General features: G+C 39.1%; 1 protein-coding gene across 2 annotated transcripts in view; it reads right to left on the bottom strand.

The window, feature by feature from the left end:
* KITLG (KIT ligand) overlaps window positions 1–23,893 on the bottom strand; it is an 85,182-nt gene that overhangs the window by 33,436 nt on the left and 27,853 nt on the right. For both annotated transcript variants that reach the window (XM_080810332.1, XM_080810333.1), the window contains exons 2-3: window positions 18,340–18,453; window positions 6,034–6,096 (exon numbers count right to left, since the gene is read on the bottom strand). In XM_080810332.1, coding sequence (XP_080666458.1) covers window positions 6,034–6,096; window positions 18,340–18,453 — 177 coding nt within the window. The remainder of the gene's footprint in view (window positions 1–6,033; window positions 6,097–18,339; window positions 18,454–23,893) is intronic.

Here is a 23,893-nt window from a genome sequence, read left to right as displayed (position 1 = left end):
CGTTCAGCCTTTAGTCGCTGGAACAATGAGAAAGTCCTTGAATACGGAAATGACTCCATGAAAGTAGTTTAGTTTTTATTTTTTTAAAGATTTTATCTATTTATTTGACAGAAAGAGATCACAAGCAGGCAGAGAGGCAATGGGGGGGCGGGGAAGCAGGCTCCCTGCTGAGCAGAGAGCCCGATGCGGGACTCGATCCCAGAACCCTGAGATGGTGACCTGAGCCGAAGGCAGGGCCTTAACCCACTGAGCCACCCAGGCACCCTCAATGAAAGTAGTTCAATAGAAGCCTCAAGGAAACCCTTATTCCTAAAAATTGCATAGTACCTTATGCGTAAGATTTTTAATAAAATGTACATATATCAAAAAAGAAGGGCAATAATGTTGAGGTGCAGGTATTATGTGAGGCGTTATAGGCACTCATCTCACAATAATCCTGTGGACTCCATCCAGGTCAGATTGTGCTTTAGGGGAATAACAAGAGATTACGTGAGAACTTTTCTCCTTCCTTCTTCACTTTCTGTCAGCAAGTTATTCATTAGGTGCCTATCAGTCGTTAGGCACTGATGCTATAAAAACAGAGCAAACATAGACAATCCCTGTCTTCAAGAAGTTTACAGGTCTAGGCGGAGGTTATCAATTAAGTAAATCCACAAATAAACGGGAAACTGTTCCTTTGAAGACGGTCACAAAGGGAGTTTCCAACCGGAGGATTTGGCTTCATCAAGGAGGAAAAGGAAGGCTTCCTTACAGAAGTGAAAATGAAACCAAGAGTTTGGAGTTACTGGAATCAAAGGTCCCACCATGTGCAGAGGAACAGGGGCCACAGGGAACCCACGAGGACATGCTTGGGGCTGGTAGAGGGTTTGCCACACAATGGGAACTCGTGAGGACGTGGGGCTGGTAGAAGGTTTGGAAAGGAGCCACACAATGCGGGTCTCAGAGGCCTGGTTTCAGGAGCTCCTTTTTTCTGTTTCCTAAGAACTCTGGCATTCAAAGCATAGAAAGCGGGAAGGGTAAAACAATTAGGTATGTGTTTGCTTGTTTAATCAGTTGTGTCTACTCAAGAAGAGTCAAAACCTCAAATGAGAAGTCCTGGAATGGCAAGGGAGATGGGAGGAGCTCAGAGGCAGCAGAGCCCGGCAAAAGCAGGCAGGGAGACCGGAGACTTGGCATCCAGCACACCCGGGGCAGGGGGCTGTGGGGGGAAGGTGGCCTGGAGGATTATGGTTAGAATGAGGTTATATATTCCCAATGACTTCTTTGTTTAACCTTGCCTTTAAAAATAATTAAAAACTGGGGGCCTGGGTGGCTCAGTGGGTTAAAACCTCTGCCTTTGGCTCAGGTCATGATCCCAGGGTCCTGGGATCGAGCCCTCCATTGGGCTCTCTGCTCAGCAGGGAGTCTGCCTCCCCCTCGCTCTCTGCCTGCCTCTCTGCTTACTTGTGATCTCTATCAAATAAATAAATAAAATCTTAAAAAAAAATAAAAATAATTAAAATCTGACACGACATACAGTAAAGAATGGTTTAGGTAAGAATCATCAATAGATGCTAAATTTGGGGGAAAAACTTTGATGAGGAACTGTGCATGGTCTTAAAACATCTTCCTCAAATATTGCTCATGCGTTGCTAATGAGTAAATACATAGAACTAGTGGAATATCTTCACCAGGGGATCTGTTTAAGCACCTTGGGGGGAAGAAGGACACTGTGTGCCTCTGGGTGTGATAACCTAAAGACGTTTCATCACTTATGTAGCATCATGGCTTCAAATACATAATCTGAATATAATCATTAAGGAACATCAATCAAATGTTTCAAAGACACACATTTTACTTAAAGGGGATGATTGTGTTACTTTAAATTTTAATGTCATAGAGACAAAAGAAAGGCGGAGGAGCTTTTAAAGCAGACTAAAGAGACAGGAGATATTAGCTTACACAAGCTTAGTGGGCTTAAAACAGCACAAATTTATTATTTTACTGTTCCGGAGGTCAGAAATCTAACACAGGTCTTACTAGGCTCAAATCAAGGTGTTCATGCAGTCTGGGTTTCTTTAAGGGGCTCTACAAGAGAATTCCTTTCCTTGCCTTTTCCAGCTTCTATTTTATTTTAAGATTTTGTTTATTTATTTGAGATAGGGGGAGAGTAAAAGAGTATGGGCTAGGGGACGGGCAGAAGAAGAGGGAGAAGCAGACTCCCCACTAACCAGGAAGCTCTGGCTCAATCCTAGAACCCTGGGATCATACCTGAGCTAAACGGAGACACTTAATCAACTGAGCCACCCAGGAGCCCTTCCAGCTTCTGGAGACGACCTGCATTCCTTGGCTGTGGCCCCTTACCCCATTTTCAAAGTCAACAATTCAACATCTTTTAATCATTCTCTCTGGCTCTCACACTCTTGCTTCCTTCTTATAAGGATTCATGAGATTAGACCACACCCATCTGGATAATCCCAGATAAACTTCCATCTTCCAAACCCTTAATTACATTTGCAAAATCCCTTTTACCATGTAAAAGATAGATATATTCACAGCCTAGGACATCTTTGGGGAGCCATTATTCTATCACACATAATGTCCAAAAAGGAAATCATTATCCTAGATTGGATCTTGTACTGGGGGAAAGAAATACTTAAAAAAAAAAAAAAAGAAAAAAGAAAAGAAAATTTTGATAAAACTGAAATACAGCTAATAGATTTAAACATTTTTGTTATTGCTAAATTTATTGAAACTGACAACCATACTGTGGTTATGTAAGAGAAAATCCTTTACTTAGGAAATACACACTTAAGTATTTAGGGATAAACAGCCATTAAGTATACAAGTGACTCAATGAGTTTAGAAAAATAACACACACCTGCGCACAGAAAGCAAGCATTTAGTAAAGCAAATGAGGCAAAATGTTAAAAACAGATGAATATGGATTACAGAGTTTGTGAGTGGTCTTAGAATATGCTTCTAACTTTGCTGTATATTTGAAATTATTTCCGAATAAAAAGTTAAAACTGATGAATCTACAACTAAAACTGATAATTTTTTCTTAACTCAAATACTATAAGCAAGTCATAGTTTATATCATTTTATAAACATTGAATGACTACAGACGTGTGACACAAATTCAGCAACACAATTTTTGGTCTTTCTGTGGTAACATTACTGGTGAATGGAAGGATCAGAAATGTTTAGGATTTTAAGTTAGGATTTTTATGGTTAGTGACTTAAAATCCTAACGGTCTGGCAATATTATAGTTTCAAGAGTTTAAAATAGAATTGGTAATTATCATCAGATTTAAACACCAACTGGTTGGTCACACCCTGCTATCTGTGAGAATCCAGTAGGTAATTTTCTAGGAGGTTTCTTAGAAAAGTAGCTCCCTAAATATTCAGGAGTATTTAGCAGATTTTTAAAGCAAAAGCATGACAATGAACTGTATTCTATTCTAGAGCCTTCTTCTGCCCGGTGCCTAGGCAGAATTTTATTGCTTTGGCCCCAGAGAATCTTTCTGGTATCCATACTGATTCCTACTCTGCCCTCTATTGTTTAGAAACAAAAGATAAGGCAGCTGGGACTCTGACCCCTGACAAATCATCACTGGCCTCTCCACTGGGAAACTCCTCTGGTCTTGGCAGAAACTCGCATTTTAAAATAAAGGTAAAACAAAGCCTAGGACCAGTTTCTGCCCAAAGCCTTCTGCACAGGCTTATTTTTCTTGCCAATTATGGTAGCCAAGAACAAAGTTTTTCCAGTTGTGCCAGGACAGTATGCCAAGATCAAATAATAGTGGACTTTTCTCAATTACAGAAACACGAAAAAAAATGTGGCAATGAATCAGCTTTATTTTTACAAGTTTGGCTCTTACTACCATCAGCCCATACTGAAAACTGTGATTTAGCATAATCTATGATTATACCAGCACAAAATAATCTATTTTGTTATTTTCAGTTTAACATTAAGAGCTGCATGATTTCTTTGAGTCAGTTTGGCAATCACACAACTAAATGCTTCTCCAGTCAGGGCAGAGTACATCTTTATTACTTAAATGTTTCACTTAGAACACCTTCCCTTGGGGCCCCTGGGTGGCTGAGTCAGTTAAGTGTCTGCCTTCAGCTTAGGTTATGATCTCAGAGTTCTGGGATCGAGTCTTACACTAGGTTCCCTGCTCAGTCGGCTTCTCCCTTTCTCACTCCCTCTGCCTCTCTCAAATAAATTATTAAAAAAATAATAATAAAAAAATTTTTTAAATTGAAAAAAAAAAGAATACCTTCTCTTGCCCTTGCTATTGTAATTATTTAGATACTTATATACTGTAACCCAAGGTTAAATGTCAGATGACCTGAAGTTTCTTTTTTTTAATGTATTTTTTAAATCTCTTTTCAGTGTTCCAGCATTCATTGTTTATGCACCACACCCAGTGCTCCATTCAATATGTACCCTCACCACCAAGTAATAAAAAGTAATAAAAAGGCCCCTTTGATCCCCCTCACTTAATTATTATTAAAGTGCTTTGCACACAAGGCTAGGTGATATGTTTGTTTCTTAAAGTATCTGGTAAGATGCTGGCTCTTCTTTTTTTCCTAAACAAATGCTGTGCTTGTTCCCTGAGTAACTGAATGATTAGATTAATTAATTTCCAGTCTGCTATGATTTTACATTCCTATTCCTGTCCCTAATTCAACGGGACAGACACTGACCTAGACTTGAGGCTATCTGGTTCAGCATGAAGATACACGTTCTAAGGAACTTTAGATAGCTCATGCTAACTTAAATGCTTACTTTCCTACGGAAAAGAAATAGGCCTCTGACATTCTCTTGAAATGACAGCCTTAGAGTCTGTCTTTGAAAGACTTTTTAAGCATAAGCACTTAGCCATGGGTTTAACATAATTCAGCTGGTAACAATGAATTGATTGGCTAATCCACAAAAAGTATGCAAAGCCTGAGATAGCTTGCACCAAGTGGGTCTGTAATAAGTATTCCATAAGTCATGGAAAGAGGTCTACTCGCAGAGTCACCCAAATGATTTTAAGTTTAACTCAAGGAATACAATACAACAGTTAAAATGAATCAACATGGATCAGTGCCTGTCAAACCTATGTTGCAAAACAGAAGTTGCAAAGTGGTAAATATGGTATAATGCTATCAAGTATGAAACTGTGCAAAAATACAGTAACTTCAGTATGAGTACAGATTTGCAGTAAATGAAAAAGAGCAGGTGGGGCTACTTCGCATTATTGCTCTAGCACAACCCCAGAAGACGCTATCCTTATGCCAAGCCATGAAAACATGTAGTGGGATGAAAATTCCAGCTCAGAAGACTTGTTCCTAATAGTCAAATTGTGTATAAGAACAAAGTGGGGATTCGTGGAGACAAGAAAGAGGCAATACAAGGGTCTTTAGTAATATTTATAATGTTTAACTAGAAAATAGATTTGAAGCAAATACTGCACCATGGTAAGGTTTAACAAACTACGTGGTGGGTATGTAGGCATCTCTATGCCTGCAAGATTTCTTCATGTATGAATTCTGGTAATTTGTAATCAGAAAAATAATTAAAATTTCTTGGTTGCAGTAATAAAAGCATATTTATAATCATAACCTCCTATTTATATTGTAAATTTCACAAAATCTATTGACTAATACATTATGGTCTCAAATTAAATAGGAAAAAGACTTATAAAGGACCTTCGCAGAATATGCAAAGAATTTGCCTAATTTCACACTCAAGCTTTTAGGAGGAAGCTACAGGAAAGAGAAATCTGTGGCTAGCTCTAAGGAAGATGGTCTTATTTCCTTTAGAAGTACAGGTCTAAGACAACATGTACTGAAAAGCTTACCCATAAGTAAAGTTTAGCATTTACTTGAGGATAAAACAAAAATAAAAACCATGCAAGTTGAATTCCAAGGGTACTTTCTTCAAATACTGAGCATTAGCTAACTTCTAAATGGGCGATAATTCCGTGTCTCAATAGAATGATCCCATCCCTTTTATCAGCTACTAAAAAGGAACTCAGAAATGTACATTTTACTCACCAAAACATCCATCCCGGGGACATAGTTGAGGGCTATCTTATAGTCTTTTGGAAGATTTGCCACCTACAGAGACCAAGAAAAGAAGGAAAAAAAAGGAAAAAAAATCCATGAGAAAATTCATACATAGCAATTAGTATTGTTTTTAGTGGGAGAAAAATACATACAAACCTATTATATTATTTTTAAATTATCACTGTATTTCAGTATTTACCTTTTCTTGATTTCCTTTTGTAATCAAAAGCACTCTCCAAAAATACAGTAATAATACAAGTCTTTTAGTCCCCAAATTCAATAATAAGTATAATCCAGTGGGTTTTGGAAACATCTAAATTTCAGTTTCTATCTGTGGTCTTGGGATTCCCTCCCAGGACTGTTCTCCTACTGTTTCACCAAAGAATCAGTAATACAATGTTTTGTTTTGGTTTTTTTGGTCAGTGGTTCTCAAAGTGCTATATCAACATCACCAGGGAACCACTAAAAATGCAAACTCTCATGCCACATCAGCCCTACTGAATCTTAAGTCCTCCAGGTGATTCTGATCCAAGTTTGAGAACTTGATCCTAGAAAAAAATGTCGGTGCAACCTCAAAAGAACACTACTACTCATGAAATGCAAATGCTTTCTAACAAATAATTTGTAGAGATTCAGTTCTGTGAGATAATGTAATCTGCTTACATAGGCCTGAACATTAGAAATGTCTCAAATATCTACCTAGCTTCTTTTAAAGGCTTTTAAAAAATATCTAACATGTTTTCGTCAGTCACTGTGGCATGTGTGTTGAACAAACACCTGACCTAGAACCAAATCTAAATTCTGTACTTTGGGGTTTTGTTGTTGTTGTTGTTGTTTTAATTTTTCTTAATTTGTTTTTATTTTGAAAAAAGTCACAAATTCTTTTGTAGTAAGTACAGAACAAAGAACTTTTTTCCCTGAACCATTTGGGATTTATTTGGTAATTTGATATCCCATCATCCCTTAATACCTTATATATTCTCATACACAACAATCATACAACGATCAAAATCAGGATAAATTCTGTACTTTGGTTTCTTTCTCTCATCTATAAAATGGGAGATGAAAGTACCCATGTCAAATAGCCAATTTACAAACCGAGATAACTTCATGTGCCAAACACATCATAGACAATCCATTCGCTGTATTGAGGGATATACAGGCAATTGACTTCCCAGGTATAGATCTTGGCATGTCACAGAGTTCTAGGTTCCCTTATCTCCTTTCCTACATATAGCACCAGCTCTCTCATACCACCACAAATGCAAATTTCCAGCTACATAGAGCCAACAACTGATTTAGACCATGAGTCTTAAGACAATATATGGTGATTTTTGCACTAATTACGTCTTTAGTAAGTCTCCCCTACTTTTGCAGATCTTCCCCTTCATCCTTTCTCTGAAATCTTTGCTCTTCCCCATATTAAGCTAGATCTAGCTCATGCTTGCCGGACTAGGTCACCTCTGACAAGTCTCCCATAACATAACCTGTAGGCTTCTTCCTGGCCATGCCAATAGCTTCTAGAATCTGGGAAGAATTTGGTGAGAAAGGAATACAGGCAAATGCCTAAGTGAGTCAGAAGGAAGCCAAGGTAGTAACTGATCCCTTTGTGCTTACGACCATTCTCCCTCTAATGGCACCACCTCACACTCACCTGAGTCTCAAGCCTAATATTTTCTCAATATGCGCCAGGTACTGTGTTCAACAAGGGCTTATGTTGCATGATCACATCCAGTCTTCCAATCCCTGTCACATATTATCTCTATCGAAAAGACGAGGAACTTGATGCTCAAAGAGGTCAAGTAATTAACCAGACCACAGTTACTTGCTTGTAAAGTATGGACTAGAACTCAAATCTCTGACAGGAGTGCCTCCCTTGCCACTGCTGTTCTACTACACATTTCTACTCTCTGCACGTTTGTCCTGGGTACTTTCTTCCTCTCGGTCAAATTTCCCGCCAGGCTTCTAAATTTTCTTTGTCTTTGGATCTTCATGCTCATCTTTGAAAAGCAAAATGACCCAGTCATTTTATGTAAGCCCTCCTGGCAAAGACACAGCTGACACTTCTGCAGGTAGAAACACTGGAATTAGACTGAGCAGCAACATTTCATTATGTCATGAACCAACCATGTAAACTAAAGCCATTCCAGATGGAGAAACATGACAAGAAGTGGCAGGTGTTCTGAACATCACCTGTTTGACAATCTAGCCCCTCCTTAAGAATTTACATTATATATATCTACCCATATAAAATTGACAGAATGAGTATTCAGAAAGCTAAGGACCTGAGTATACATAAACCTAAGGAGCATAAAATAATTTAAGGGCTATGTGGCCAATTCCATTTTATTAGTAATTTATATAGAAAAATCAGTTGAGGGGTACCTGGGTGGCTCAGGGGGGTTGGGCCTCTGCCTTCAGCTCAGGTCATGGTCTCAGGGTCCTGGGATTGAGCCCCGTGTCGGGCTATCTGCTCAGCGGGAAGCCTGCTTCTCCCCCTCTCTCTGTCTGCCTCTCTGCCTACTTGTGATGTCTTTCTCTCTGTCATATAAATAAATAAGATCTTTTAAAAAACAATCAGTTGAAAGAAGTCAGCTTACTGAAACACACTGAAATCTCCATACCTTACACTTGGGGGGCGGTATATAATAATAATTTCTGCCTTAAACTGATTTATTAAGATTTTAATTTCCAATGGGATGAAAATACTGTTTTTGAAAAATGCTCTGCAATTAAAACAAGTTTTCATATATACACTCTTTGCCACAACCTCATGAGATATATACTTTTAAGCCTATTTTATACATGAAGACACGGAGGCACAGAGGGGCTAACTGGTAGCAGACATCAGGAGTTCCCAACGGAGGGAGGATACACACCTGGCCCTCAGTGCCTGGCTCAGCACTGTCCTCTACAGAGCAGTCTCCTTTCATTACTCTCTTGGCTGACATTGGTTCCTTTCCAGTTACATTTGGAAAAGAACTTAAGAAGTCAAGCTATAGATTTTTATGGTTGCTTCATGAATTATTGTATGACTTTCTAAGTGCTTGGTAGTGTGTTGAAGAGCCCTCAGAGAGCACAAATAACTTTGTGATAAATTCAGCTTCTTTGATATACATTGATCATTACAGAAGGTCTGTAGAGGGAGGGAGCCTTTGGGATTTAGAAGATGTTCCTTTCAGTTAGTTTGATGGAGGAGTCATGGCACAGGTTCTGGGGACACACTGGTAGATCCAGGCCCTTCTGCATGTTAACTCAGATCTTGGCAAGTTACTTAATCTGCTTTAATGTGTAATATGGGAATCATAACAAAATCTAGCCAGTGAATTTATAAAGACCAAATAAGGACTAACAACTCATTTAAAACACCTGGTGCTTAAGCACGGTATGTACACAAAGATGAGTTTATATTAAATGCAAGAGTGTGGGACATTCTAGATGGAGAAGGGGTCATATGCAAAGACAAACACATGGGAAAGCACAGGTGTGTTCAGGAGACCACGGGCAGATAAATCAGATTCCGGAACGTAAGAGACAGGAAATATGTCAATAAAACCACATTAGAGAAGGACTTAAATGTTGGGCTAAGGAGGCCAAATGGGAGGTAGTGAAGTTCAGTAGGACATATTCTACCACCAAATCCACCAAGTCACTTCTGCCTCATTTCCTCTCTGATGAACTTTTACCACTTGTCTGTAAAATAAAGGGAGTGAACTAGGTAATTACTAAAAATGTAGTCTGATCTACCTTTATCATGGAAGTAGTGGTGCTATACTGAACACGGAGGGATCAGGACAGTAAATTCAGGAAGACTGGTCTGGAAGATATGGATTGGACCAAGGATAGAACAGAGGCCAGGAACAGTTTAGAAGACCACTAGAAAAGTGCTGAACATGAATTAAATATTTATCTAGAGACTGGAAGCCAAAAAAACCAGAAATGAGGTTTAGATTTGAGGGAAGTAGCCTATTGGGAGGGTTAAATGGATGAGTAATCAAAACTATAGATTTTAAAAACAAATCCATTCTGGTAAAATAAGTTCAGGTCCAAAAACAAAAAACAAAAAGGAAGTTAATTGATGGTGAATTTTGCCAAAAGGCAAATTATCCCAATGAGCTTTTGTGGTTTGGCATATGAAGATGTCAATACTATGCTAGACTGTAAAATGCATAAAACTGCAAAAACAGGTCACTTTATGATGGGCTCATTCTACTAGATGGGCCCCATTGGGTATCTTTAGGATTGACCATACTCGGTGACACTGGGAAGTACAAAAACAAAACCAAACACATAAGGGAAAAGCATGCAGAAATGCTGAAAACTCAGCCAAGAAAAAGTCTTTTGACACCAAACAGATACTGGCTACATACCAGGTCCTAAAGGTATTTGGACTCAGAAGAAAAAAAACTCAACGTGAGAACACTTAATGCCTTCTCTAGATCACTAATCTAAAATCTTTGGATCTCATGGTTCAAATGTCACTGAGGTCTCTAAATCTCACGCAGGCAGTGGCTTCTTGGACATCTTTGCCGAGACCCTTCCTTGTCTCAGTTGTTTCTCCTCAGTGCAAGGGAAGAATCAAAATACAGTAGCAGTAACTCCTGATTCCCTTGGTACTGTACATAATACGTTGTGCCTAAGTGCATGTCTCTAGGGAAAGAGTCCACAGTTTCCAGAGTCTCATCAGACCCAGATAAGTTTAAGAATCACTGCTTTGGGGGGGAGGGGGGAAGAATATCTATGCTTATATTTAAATATCCCACCTCACTCATGTATAGCCGCTTAGTGCAATGCTGGTTTTCAGAAAAAATGCAGGAAAAAGCTTTTTGCTTTTTTAGTTTTCCTTATAAGTCATCCCCTGTTGATACTAACAATGTAACGCAATAGGACAACTGTCTTTAGTTCTCAAAGGTGTTTGTTTTTTGATGATAATGCAGAGATTTAAAAAAAAAATTAAGATGACAATTTTACAAGACTTTTCTGAATCCTCTTTTCTCAGTGAAAAATACCTAAATAGTTAAAGGATTCATCTCCCCCAAAAAATAATAATAAAGTATTAAAAACAGATTGAAAGAACATCTACAATATGATCACTTCTTAATCATAAGATGACTACTACCTAGGAAATAAAATTCCTACAATGATAATTCTTAAACTGCAGTTGACATTTAAATCTTAAATTAAGACATTGTAAATTATGAACTAGGTTCGTGTGTTCCAAAGACAGGTAGTTATGGGTGTGAATTCTCCACTCGGTTTCCTATTTCCAAGTAAGGATGGTCAGGTTACTTATCACTAGGTCTCAGCTTCCTAATCAATAAACCAAGGGTAAAAATAATTACCTCCTAGGTTTGTAATGATTAAAGGACAGAATCCAAATAAAATGCTTTGCATGGTTCCTAGTTACTCACACAGTAACTATTGCTTTAAAAAGTCAAGGAGCAGGAGCCATAGCACCTAAGTGATTCATCCTATAAAGGAAGAATGACTTTCTTCTTCAAAATTAAGACTCTCGGGCACCTGGGTGGCTCAGTGGATTAAAACCTCTGCGTTCAGGTGCCTGGGTGGCTCAGTGGGTTGGAGCCTCTGCCTTTGGCTCAGGTCATGATCTCAGGGTCCTGGGATTGAGCACCGCATCGGGCTCTCTGCTCAGCAGGGAGCCTGCTTCCCCCCCTCTCTCTGCCTCTCTGCCTACTTGTGATCTCTGTCTGCCAAATAAATAAATAAAATCTTTTAAAAAAAATTAAGACTCCCACATCTGGTAATATAACAGGACATTTGTCAGTTTTTACAAATATTATTTGCAATACACTTCTGTCTTTTCTTTGAACACTGCAAGTCCAAAATTTACTTCCAAATAGAAAAGGAAAGCTCTACTAACTGCAGGAGAAGAAATTAGTTGGCTAAGTGTAGCTAACTAATAAAAATAAACTTTAAAAACTATCCAGCTATCAAACCATTATTCTTCAAGGGTCCAAAATAGAAAAGGGAAACCCGAAAAACTGTGAGAAACCTCTGCTTTTATTTAATTTTTGAGAGAGAGAGAGAAAGAGAATGAATGCAGGCACAAGTGGGGGGAAGGGCAGACGGAAGGGAAAAAGAGAGAACCTTAAGCAGGCTCTGCGCTCAGCCTGGAGCCTGCTTCAGGGCTCAGTCTCACAACCCTGAGATCATGACCTGAGCTGAAATCAGGAGTTGAATGCTTAACCGAATGAGCCACACAGGCACCCTAAGAGATCTCTGCTTTAATTTTATCTTTTTATTTTTAAAGATATATTGAGAGAGATAGAGAAAGAGCATGCAAGCGGGGTAAGGGAGAGAAAGAGTCTGCAGAGGGCAGAGCCAGCTGTAAGGACTCGCTTTCATGACCATGAATGAGATCATGACCTGAGACGAAATCCAGGGTCAGAGGCTTAACTGACTGAGCCACCCAGGCGCCTCTGACATTTCTGCTTTTATTATTATTATTTTTTACTAAAAGTTTCTTTTAAAAATTTTATTTATTTATTTATTTGAGAGAGAGAGAGCATAAGCAAGGAGGAGAGGCAGAGAGAGAAGCAGACTCCCCACTGAGCAGGGAGCCTGACACGGGGTCCTGGGATCATGACCTGAGCCAATGACAGCCCCTTAACCAACTGAGCCACCCAGGTGCCCCTGAGATTTCTGCTTTTAAAGAGAAGCTATGCTTAGAAAAGCTCAGAATTCATCTAGAAATGCAAAAACACTGAGACTCCAAAACTTCATTTTAAGGCAGTGGTAATTCTATTTGAAAAATATTGTACTTGAAGAAGAATAAAAAATCAGAAATTATTCAAAACTGTCCAAAGTGAAACTTATTTGAGGTATTTTTATATCTCCCATTATGTTAAACTCTAAGAGGCATGTGTTCAAGTAAGTGCCTATCAAAAGACCAGGAAAACCATGAATTCCTGAGTTTTAATTCTCTTCTGATTTGTAGACTGACCTGGAAAAGACAGAGTAATTTCACCTTTATAAGATGGGGCTGGGATAGCAACCTGCCTTAAACATTTTGAGGAAGAAAAATGATTACTCAATAGATATTTAAAACAAAAAGGTTTTTAAAAAGTAACACAGTCACCTTTAATTAAATTCCCCCAAATGAAAGAAAACTGATTGCAAATGAAGGCATCAATACAAAGAACAAAAGGAAAAACCAATTTGAACTATTTCAATAATCAGATGCCCCCTTCTATAACACAACCGTTAAATCTGCAGCCTCATTGTCCCACAGACCACAAATTTTAAAGTTTGCTTCATCTCTTCCCAGATCCTTGACCCTTTCCTTAGGTAGGTCTGAGTTTGCCATTTAAAACAAGTCTTACAACATTTTTTAGAAACAAAGCAAAATGTTCTATCAATAAATGGAACTATTATGCTGAGCAAACATGCCAGAGAGATTTCAAATGAAAACCATGGGGACTGTAGGGGCAGCACAAAGTGTCCAAGAAGAAATTAAAAGAACAACAACAACAAAATGACAGTAAGGTCATAAATCATGTACTTCTGTGACATGAGAATCACCCCAAGCAAACAGACTTCAGGTCTCTGGGCACGGTACCAGCTGACACTTAATACAGAGAAGGAACTGGTAGAGACTGCAAAGAAAGGACTTCAGTCAAAGAGATTACTGGGAGCACAAGGTAAGAAAGGTAGGCAATCTACTTTGTTTCTCTCTAACAGAATGTACCAAGGTTATGCCTGTAAAGCAAATCCCTCTTGTTCTATGTAACCTCCTTGAGTCAGGGCATTACTGAATTACTCTAGAAGGTTCGAATTGACAAAGTATCATCATGGAATTGCCCCATGGTACTTGAGAGAGAGGCCGTGATTCTCTGTATCTGTGGAACTCAGAAGTCACTCATTGTCACTGAATTAGATTAATGAGTTTTAGGCTAAGGATGAGAACACAATTTTGTTTTTTTTGTTCTGTTCCCCCCAACCCCAAAACGAAAAAACCCCCACATTAGAAGTATGATCACCTAAGCAGTTCTGAAACTTACATGCAGATCCCTACCACGCAGGACGCTAGCTGGAAACACCCCATCTTCACAAGCTGAGTGGGAGCCCTGTCAGCTGTACTTTCAGTAAGTACCCTAAAACACTGCAAATGAATGATTCTCAAATGATATCCTACACATGTTGGTTTATAGCAGTGACTTCCGACATTTTTTCAGCTGATTCTTTTTTCCACATTAAGTTTTATTTGGAAATCCAGAGACACAAATGAAGGCTGAATGGCTGTGTGAGCTCTAGGAGCCAGTCTGAAAACTACTGTCGTAGAAGGCACTGCATTGGTAATGGGACCCGGAGCTGGGCTTCACCATTCCTGGGTCTCAGTTTCCTTATTTATTAACTTTTTAAAGATTTTATTTATTTATCAGAGAGAGAGAAGAGAGCACAAGCAGGGGGAGTAGCAGGAAGAAGGAGAAGCAGGCTGCCCGCTGAGCAAGGAGCCCCATGAAGGACTGGATCCCAGGACCCTAGGATCACGACCTGAGCCAAAGGCAGAGGCTTAACCCACTGGGCCACACAGGCATTCCTCAGTTTTTCTTTTTTTCTTTTTTTTAAGATTTTATTTATTTATTAGATAGGGTGAGAGAGAGCATGAGAGAGGAGAAGGTCAGAGGGAGAAGTGGACTCCCCATGGTGCTGGGAGCCTGATGCAGGACTCGATCCCTGGAATCTGGGATCATGACCTGAGCTGAAGGCAGTTGCTTAACCAACTGAGCCACCCAGGCACCCCTATTTTTTTAAAAATAGTTTGTCCAGATTGTCTCTAAATTTCCTTTCAGCTCCAGGATCCTCTGATCCCACAACACCACTTTTACCACTACTAATAGCTAATATGTAGCAGGCACTTGCTGTGTTCCTAACACTGTTCTACTGATTCGATCCTTATAATCACTCTATGATGTACTATTAATCCTAATACTGATAAGGAAACTGAGGCCCAAAGAAGTTAAAGGACAATAACTGTGATAAGAAACATCATATATACATTCTTTTATTTAATCTCTAAGACAAAATTGGGATGTAGAAATTGAGATTCAGAAAGGTAGTTATTTAAGGTCAAAAAGCTGGGATTTAAATTCAGGTCTACCAAATTCCAAAATCCATTCCTTAACCAATGTATCGGCACAGGTTGATCCTACATGAAATTTTTTAAATGGCATCCATGTATCATGTATTGTGGTATTAGTGATATGCATTTATATTTTTATGGAGATGATTTATCTCTCAAACTAGATTATGAACATTTTGAGGTCAGAGATTATTCTCCTATTTCCTACTCTATGAAATACAGGTTGCGAATTATGTAGGTCTTTATTCAATTAGAAGTAAACTGAGTCCTATTTTTGGGGGGAGGAAGACTCTTAAACAGATTTTGCACCCAGTGTGGAGCCCAACACGGGGCTCGGTCTCACAACTCTGAGACCAAGACCTGAGCAGAAACCAAGAATCGAACGTCCAACTGACTGAGGCACCCAGTCACCCCTGGTGAGTTCTATTTTTTATTAACTTGATTTTTTTTCTCAATAATCCAAAGTAAACACACTTATTTCACTAAGTCAACCCTTGAAATTAAAAAATTTTCCCGAGTCAGTTGCTGGAAGGGAGGAAAAAACCCTCTATTTTCAGTCTAATGATTTCACATTTGCCCTTGGGGTGAGGATTTATCCTTTAGTGTCAATATTAATGAATATCCCTTTTACAGGCTCTTCTTTCTCTGTAATGGTTCTTGCCATTTTTCATTGTATCAGCAGACAGGTAACAGACTGAGAATAAACAGATGGTCAAAGACAAGGATGGAAATCTTGGAAGGTGCTTGTAATATCTACTTATGCCTCTCGAAAATACTGGTTCGACATTTCACAGGAAGTAATGCTCATTAAGTAGTTTTCCTTAAACACTTAGCAAGTAATAGTACATATAAGTAATTTTTCTTAAAGACCATGTTAATTTTGAATATGCCTGGCCTGTGGTCAAATATACCATCATCTTCCAACTACAGTTCATTGCCAATGTACTTGACATTTGCTCCCTAGGATAACTGCAGATTTCCATCGATCATCCTCAGTTCCACAGTTATACTCGCAGACCCATGAGAGCTGTAATTTCCCCGTTGTGAACTACTTTAAGCATATTTTTGAGACTCACATTAATCTGAGATCCCTCTAAATTTATGTAACATAGATAAAGCTAGTCAAAATAAGAACTGGGACTAAATTAGGATCAAGACACTTATGTCTCCAAATTTTGGAGACCCAACAGACCACCTAGAGCAGTAGCTCTTAAATAATCCTTTCAGAAATTTCTTTAAAATGTAGATGCCTGGAGCCCTTCCTCAGATCTGTCATTGTATTCGTTTCTTAGAGGGCAGCCCAGATACCTTTAATTTTAATAAGCACCACAGGGGACCATAATGCTTACCACAGTGAAGCACATCAGGTCTTCATTCACTGAACAAACGTTTAGTGAGCAACTTTTTACCAATATAAAAATTACAATATAAACATATATTTTCTTTTTATTACTTATTTACTTACTTATTTGAGAGAGAGAGAAAGCAGAAACAGGGGGAAGTGGGAGAAGCAGGTTCCCCGCTAAGCTGGGAGCCAAACGTGGGGCTTGATCCCACAACCCTGGGATCATGACCTGAGCCGAAGGCAGGTGCTTAACTGACTGAGCTACCCAGATGCCCCATATTTTCTTTGCAGTAAGTATAGCTTCTTGGGTCACAGATTAATAAGTCGAGGGAGAGATCTATGCTCTGCAGTCTTTGAAAACAAAATAAAGCAGGAGTGCCTGGGTGGCTCAGTTCGTTGAGCGTCCGGCTCTTGGTTATAGCTCAGGTCATGATCTCAGGGTTTTGATACGGAGCCCCACCTTGGGGCTTAGTGCAGAGTCTGTGCTTAGTGCGGAATCTGCTTGAGATTCTCTGCCTCTCTCTCTGTCCCTCTCTGTGCTTGTACTTGCTTCCCTCTTAAATAAGTATATAAAACCTTTAAGAAACAAAAAACTTTCCCCACTCACTCCCTAAGCTGGGCGTGTAACAAGCAAATGCTCCTTTGCTTTGGTCACCAGCCCCTCAAATGAAACGTGTTGATAGATCTTCATCACAGAATACTGCGTCACAGAATACTTTTCAAACTTGGATCCTCTGGGCATCCTTCTAAGGAATCCACCTAAATTGCGTGCATGTCTGTGGTGTGTGTGTGTCTGTTTCTAACTGCATTGAGGCTAAGTCAGAAAGACTCGGACCATAGAATTAAACTTCTGTTTTGAAGTTTGGCTATAAGCCCCAAATAAAACATAAACCAGGAAATATAGATCAAGAGTAGGGAAGACAAATATCTCAACAAAAACAATTTTCTTTCTTTTTTCCGTATCACGACCTTTATTTCTTCCCTATGTTTGTATCATCTCTGTGCTCTAGACAATTTTCAAATAACAGAATGCCACTTGGCTGCTTTGAACTGGGCACTTAACAAAAATGCTTCTCAAAGTGTGCTCACCCTGAAATCACACCTTGTAGCTCAAATGGGCATGTAAAATCTCCCCTAGTTCAGAAGAGCTGGGAAGAACGCGTTCCAGATGCTGTATTCTCTCTCATGCCATGGTATGCCTTTTAAGAGAAACATGGCATGACCAAGGGGCACCAGTGTAAAATGGCTTTTGCTGAGAGATGAGAAACATGTCATGACCAAGGGGCACCAGTGTAAAATGGCTTTTGCTGAGAGATGAGTTCTAACATGACAAATGTGGGAGAGGAGTCTGTTCAACATTTGGGTAACAAATCACTCCTCCAGCTATGTTCCCAGAGGGAGCACATACCCACCTACATGTGATGGGGTCTTCATGCTGTTGAAGGGGGAGATTGGCCATTTCAGGTCTATTCTGTTAGGCTTGTTAGAGAAGAGAAGGAAGGCATATGGAAGGGAAATAAGACACTGAGAAACCCACTAGAGAGATAATGGGGAACAAGGTGGTATGCCACATCAGCACACTGGATGAAGGACATCCAGTGTCCTTCACTGCCTGTGACGGAGATGAAAAAAAAACAAGAAACAAAGTCACTGCAGTGAGGTATCAGTGTTACCAACAGATTCTCCTTGATCATAAATATCTCCCTGCCTGCTCTCTATACACCCTTTACAATAACTCATTGATTTCTTTCTTTGTCTTGGAAAAATATTAACTTGGGAAATGTTTTTCAAAAAAACGGAAGAAAAACAAAACAAAACACGGCTATTGAAAGCATTCCTTACTTACCAATTTTGTAACGTCTTTTACATCATCAGTCACACGGTTCCTGCAGAGTCCTTTAGTTTTCACCAGAGGATTAAATAGGAGTAGTTGAAGATAAATGCAAGTGATAATCCAAGTCTAGATGAAAACAGAAAGATTGCTGGTGATGACCAGTTAACAGCTGTAATCACTCAAGCTATTACATCTTACACCTTAATGTGGAAAAGACCATCTACATTAAAAAAAAAAAAATGCTACTGGCTTAAATACAATTCAATGTTGAGTAATTGAAGTATGCTCACCAAATTTTTAAAAACTGCCAGTTAAAATGTGGTTTGGATTTTTCATTTCTATGACATTACTGTTCGTTTTTGTCAGATGCTTTCTAGAGCCAATTTCCTAATGGCAATTAGGAATGAACGTGCAGCAACATGTAAAAGATCTACCACTTGAGGTATTTTCTAAAAACTAGGAATGTATAAAATTCATACCTCAAGGCACCAAAAGAGACGTTCTATATTTTAAGTGTAGACTGTTTGGCAAGTAGCAGCAAACCTGAGCAGTGCTTTAATTCTAATAGTGTAGGACAGTACACCAAAGTGAGGGAGAGAGATGTATTTTTAGATCTAGGACAGGATTTAACCTCATTTATGAGACATCAAAGGAATCATTGTTTTTAATCATAGCTTTTTTAGGCATTTACTAGGGGAAAACATTTTTCTTAGCGAATAGGAATATTATACTATAGTTGAGGTTTTTAAGAAATCAGGCATCCAGTTCTCTTTTTTTAGTACCTTGGTAGCCCGTAACATAGCACCTTGCATATTAAAAGTTCTTAATAAATATTTGCTGGATGAATCAGTGATGAAGGTAAAAAAGAGTCCAACGTTTCAAATTCAAATCCATTTTATTGAGCACATAGTATGAGACAGAGACTGTGCCAGTCACTAGAGACACAAAGGTGATGAAGGTGCCCTTGCAACTCACAGGCAGGTACATAAATAATGTGCACGCTCTGTGACAAATGCTTTGGGAACACAAAGGCAGAAGCAATTAATCCATTAACCTTAGTGAGGAGAACCCTTGGCAGGAAGACCGTGCCAAGAAAAGCTAGAGAGAAAATGTGACTCTGGCTGGCTTCTGGAGGACAAGGAGTCTGCAAGAGTTGACAAGGAAAGGATAAGCATTCCAGGAAGACAAAGAGCATGAGCAGAGGCATGAAGATGTGAAGATACCCTAAAATGTGAGAGTTCTTTTATGAGTTAACAGTCACTTAAAGCATCTTAAAGTTACACAAAGTCCAGCGGCGCATGGCTAGAAATCCTTCCTATTTATGCAGCTGCCACATATTTTTTTAAAAAACTGGATTATTTTCCACTAATATCTGCATGCTAACTAGATATTACACTGGACCAAATGATGATGGCCATTTACTGAAATTTCTGAGACTACAATGCTACCTACAGAGAAAACAGTGGCTTGTAAACACAATTCAAACCCTTTTATTGTTTTACTAATGTGTTCTCCTAGTTTGGCAGTAACCCCGTTTAGGTTTGGTTAAAGCTCCTTTCAGCACTGTGGGGTCACACTCTTCAATAGCAATGTCTCCCTTGGAATGAAATGAAGGCTAAATTGTGCAAATGATTTCTTGGAAGAAACCAGGATGTTCTTTGATAGGTGGATAAATAAACCGTGGTATATTGGACAATGGAATGTTCCTCGGCACTAAAAGAAACGAGCTATCAAGCCATGGAAAGACATAGAGGAAACTTCAAGGCATATTATTATTAAATGAAAGAAGCCAATCCAAAAAGACTACATATGCTACGATTCCAACTATTGCGACTTACTGGAAAAGGCAAAACTGTCAAAACAGCAAAAAAATAAGTGGCTGCCAGAGGCTATAGGGGGAGGGATAAATAGGTGGAACACAGGGTTTTTAGGGCAGTGAAAATACTCTGTAAAGCGGTAGATATGTCATTATCCCCCTGTCCAAACTCACAGAATGTACAGTACCAAGGGTAAACCCTAGTGCAAACTATGGACTTTGGATGATTAAGACGTATCCGTGTAGAGGTATCAGCTATAACAAATACACCACTCTGGCCCTGTGTAGGGGCAGGGAGCAAGGGGGAAACCTCTGTACTTTCCCCTCAATTTTGCTGTGAACCTGTAACTGTTAAAAAAAAAAATGACTTTGGGGACACCTGGGTGAGTCAGTTGGTTTAAATATCTGCCCTCGGCTCAGATCATGATCCTAGGGTCCTGGGATCAAGCCCCATGTTGGGCTCCCTGATCAATGGGAGCCTGCTTCTCCCTGTCCTCCCACTTGTGCTCTCTGCTGTTATCTGTCTCTTTCTCAAATAAATAAAAAATATATATATTTTTTAAAAAATCACTTTGATTGCTTTGGTGATTGCTGTAGGGTAGCAATAGGTAGAAACAGTCCAGTTAGGGGCTCTTGTTATAATCCAAGCAAGAAAGGGTTGTAGCAATGCACTGACCAGAAGTCCTTAGATTCTGGGTATCTCCTACAGGCTCAACCACTAAGCTTTCTTGGTAGCTGGAGTGTGATCTGAGAGTCAAAGATGACTCCAAGGCTTTTGGCTTGAACAAATGGGAGGATGGTGTTGCCATCAACTGACATGGGGAAGGCTGAGGGTAGAGAAGGCCTGGAGGGAAGATCAGGAGCTGAATTTTGAGTGTGCTACATTGGAGATGTCTTTGAGATACCTTAGGGAGGATACTAGGTCATGATATTTGAATCTGGATTTAGAAGGGAGGTTGGTGCTAGATATATAAATGATAGCCTTTGATGTATAAATGGAATTTATTCATCATTCAAAAGAGTGGATGAGCCCATCCAGGGAGTGAGGACCAACAGAACAAAGAACAAAGAATTGAGTCCTATGGTGCTCTAACTGGAAGAGGTCTGGCAGAAGATTTAGAACTCACAAAAGAGCTGGGGAGCTTGAGAGAGAAGCCAAAGGAATAGGAGGAAGCCAAGTTTAAAAAAAGAAAAATTACCTGGGGGAGGAGGTCAAACTATGTCAAATACTCCTAATAGGTCAAGTAAGAGGAGAACGGAGAACTGACCCCTAGATTTGGCAGAAGACAGCTCACTGGTGACACTAACAAGAACATTTTTGCTGAAGTAGTAGAAAAGGGCAAACTGGAGTGAGCTTAAGAGAACATAAGAGAGTAATTAGAAACTGTGAATGTGACAGCTCTTTTAAAGAGTTGTCCTTCAAAGGAGAGCAAATAAACGAATAATAATAATAATAATAATAATAAAGTGGGGTAGCAATTGGCAAGGACGGGGTTGGGGGGTGTTTCTCTGTAAGCTGAAGGACAGCCTTCCATATGCCTATGTGGATGACACAGCAGGAGGGTGCAACTGGCAACGTGGGCCAGAAGAGAGGCAACTGCTTGAACAATGTTCTTGCAAAGGCAAGAAGGGGTGAGATCTAGCTGTCAATCACAGGGCCCAGCTTTAAATAAGAGCCTATATAGTTCATCAGTACTATCAGACAGGATGTCCAAAAATGTGAGTGTAGACGCTGGTGTTGTTTCAACAACACAGTGAAGAACAACTACCATTTACTGGACATTTATTATGTACCAAACATTTTGTATATCTTCTCACAAACTTTAAGTTTCACATACCCTTATTTCATTTAAAAAAATTTTCTTTGAAGATTTTATTTGTTTATTAGAGAGAGAATGACAGAGATCATGAGCAGGTGGGAGGGTTGAGGGAGAAGCAGACTCCTCACTAAGCAGGGAGCCCAATGTGGGACTGCATCCCAGGACCCCAAGTTCATGACCGGAGCTGAAGGCAGATGCTTAACCGGCTGAGCCATCCAGGTACCCTTTAAAAGATTTTTTTCTTAAGATTTTATTCATATATCCTAGTTTTAAAGGTGAAGAAATTGAGCTACAGAGATGTGGGGACTTCTAAATAATTAAAAAAAAAAAAAAAAAAAAGGTCTTTCCGATTCTAAATCCTGCCCTCTTTACTACCCCATACTATCGCAGCATTCCCACAAAGCTCAGATCACCAGTCAGGGCTACAAATAGCATAGCTCTAAAACTTCATAATTTTTTAAATGTCAAGTGTATGGAGACAAGTATATTTCATAATCCATGCCACAGCAGAATATTCTACATTTCTCAGGTTACCATAATTTTTAATATATGTCCCATCACAGTTTTAAAAAATATCCTAATACAGACTTCTATAATAATTGCAAAATAATCTCACCAGGGTAGCCTCCATAAACTTTTTTTGGGTCAATTACATACGAACACCTGAAAAGATATGATTTTGCTCATTTTTATAGGAATGTTTGGCCAGGGCTAAAATTAAATCTGTTCGTACACTCACACATCTCTGACAAACTTCTATTTCCTAAAGCACTTTATTTTAAAGCTGTTAAATAGATTTGTAATTTATTTTCGTGCATACCTAGCTAGTAGTATGGGATATTCACCTTTTGTAAAATTCAACAATTCACTCTGCCATACCTAAACATTAGAACAGAGGAGCCATCATGGAAGTAATGTCCCTCATCAGTACTCTCACGAGAGAAGAGGGCTGAAATGAAGAACTTACTTCTTCATATGGGAAAGTAATCTTTTAATATTATTCTGTATCGATTACAGACATTTTTCTAATATATAGTACACACATTTCCTTTATTTCTGAAACAGTGGGTAGAAGTATTAAACCTTACTTTTTTGATGATTCAGGTTCATGATATGAAAGACTACGTGAAATAAGATAAGCCAGATGTAAACTTACTATATGATCTTACATGTGGAATATACAAAAGAAAAGGAAAAAGAAAAGAAAAGAAATAAAAGAAAAAAAAAGTCAAATTCATGGTAACAGTAGAATTAAGAGTGGGAGTTACCAAAGGCTGGGCAAGATCTAGATCAAAGGGTACAAAATTTCAGTTATAAGATGAGTAAGTTCTGCGGACTTAATACACAACACTATAGTTAATAAGACTGTATTGTATACTTGAAATTTGCTGTGAGTAGGCCTCAAGTGTTCTCACCACACACAGAAAGAAAGGGTAACTGTGAGGTGATAGTTGGATTACAGTCAGTTTGTGATGTCCACTTACCTCAAGCATCACATTGTACACCTTAAATATATATCATTTTTGTCAGTCATACCTCAATAAAGGTGGGTAGGGGAAGAAAGCATTTCAGGTATGTGGTTGTGACCACCTTCCTCTAAGTAGCTCCAAAGTACAGTATTTGTCTGAAAGACTGTTTTTAAAATTTTATTTTTTGTTGGGTTCTCACTTCACCCATTTCTCCCAGGCTGTCAGGTCATTCCTTGCAACATATTTTACTGTTAGTATGCCTATTTCTAGCTTCCTGTAGTCTCAATGGCAACACACAACACATGGCCCATGGGGGGCTGAGTCCCATAGGCACAGTAATGGCAAAAAGATGGCCACACCCTAATTCTTGGAACTTGTGGAATTTTCCTTATATGACAGAATGGACTTTACAGATGGGATTTAGCTAAGGACCTTGAGGTGGATAAATTGCCTCAGATTCC

The sequence above is a fragment of the Martes martes genome, assembly GCF_963455335.1.
Source record: "Martes martes genome assembly, chromosome: 8".
Taxonomy (NCBI): domain Eukaryota; kingdom Metazoa; phylum Chordata; class Mammalia; order Carnivora; family Mustelidae; genus Martes; species Martes martes.
The sequence above is the reverse complement of the archived record's forward strand: the minus strand, read 5'-3'. Positions and strand labels throughout refer to the sequence as shown.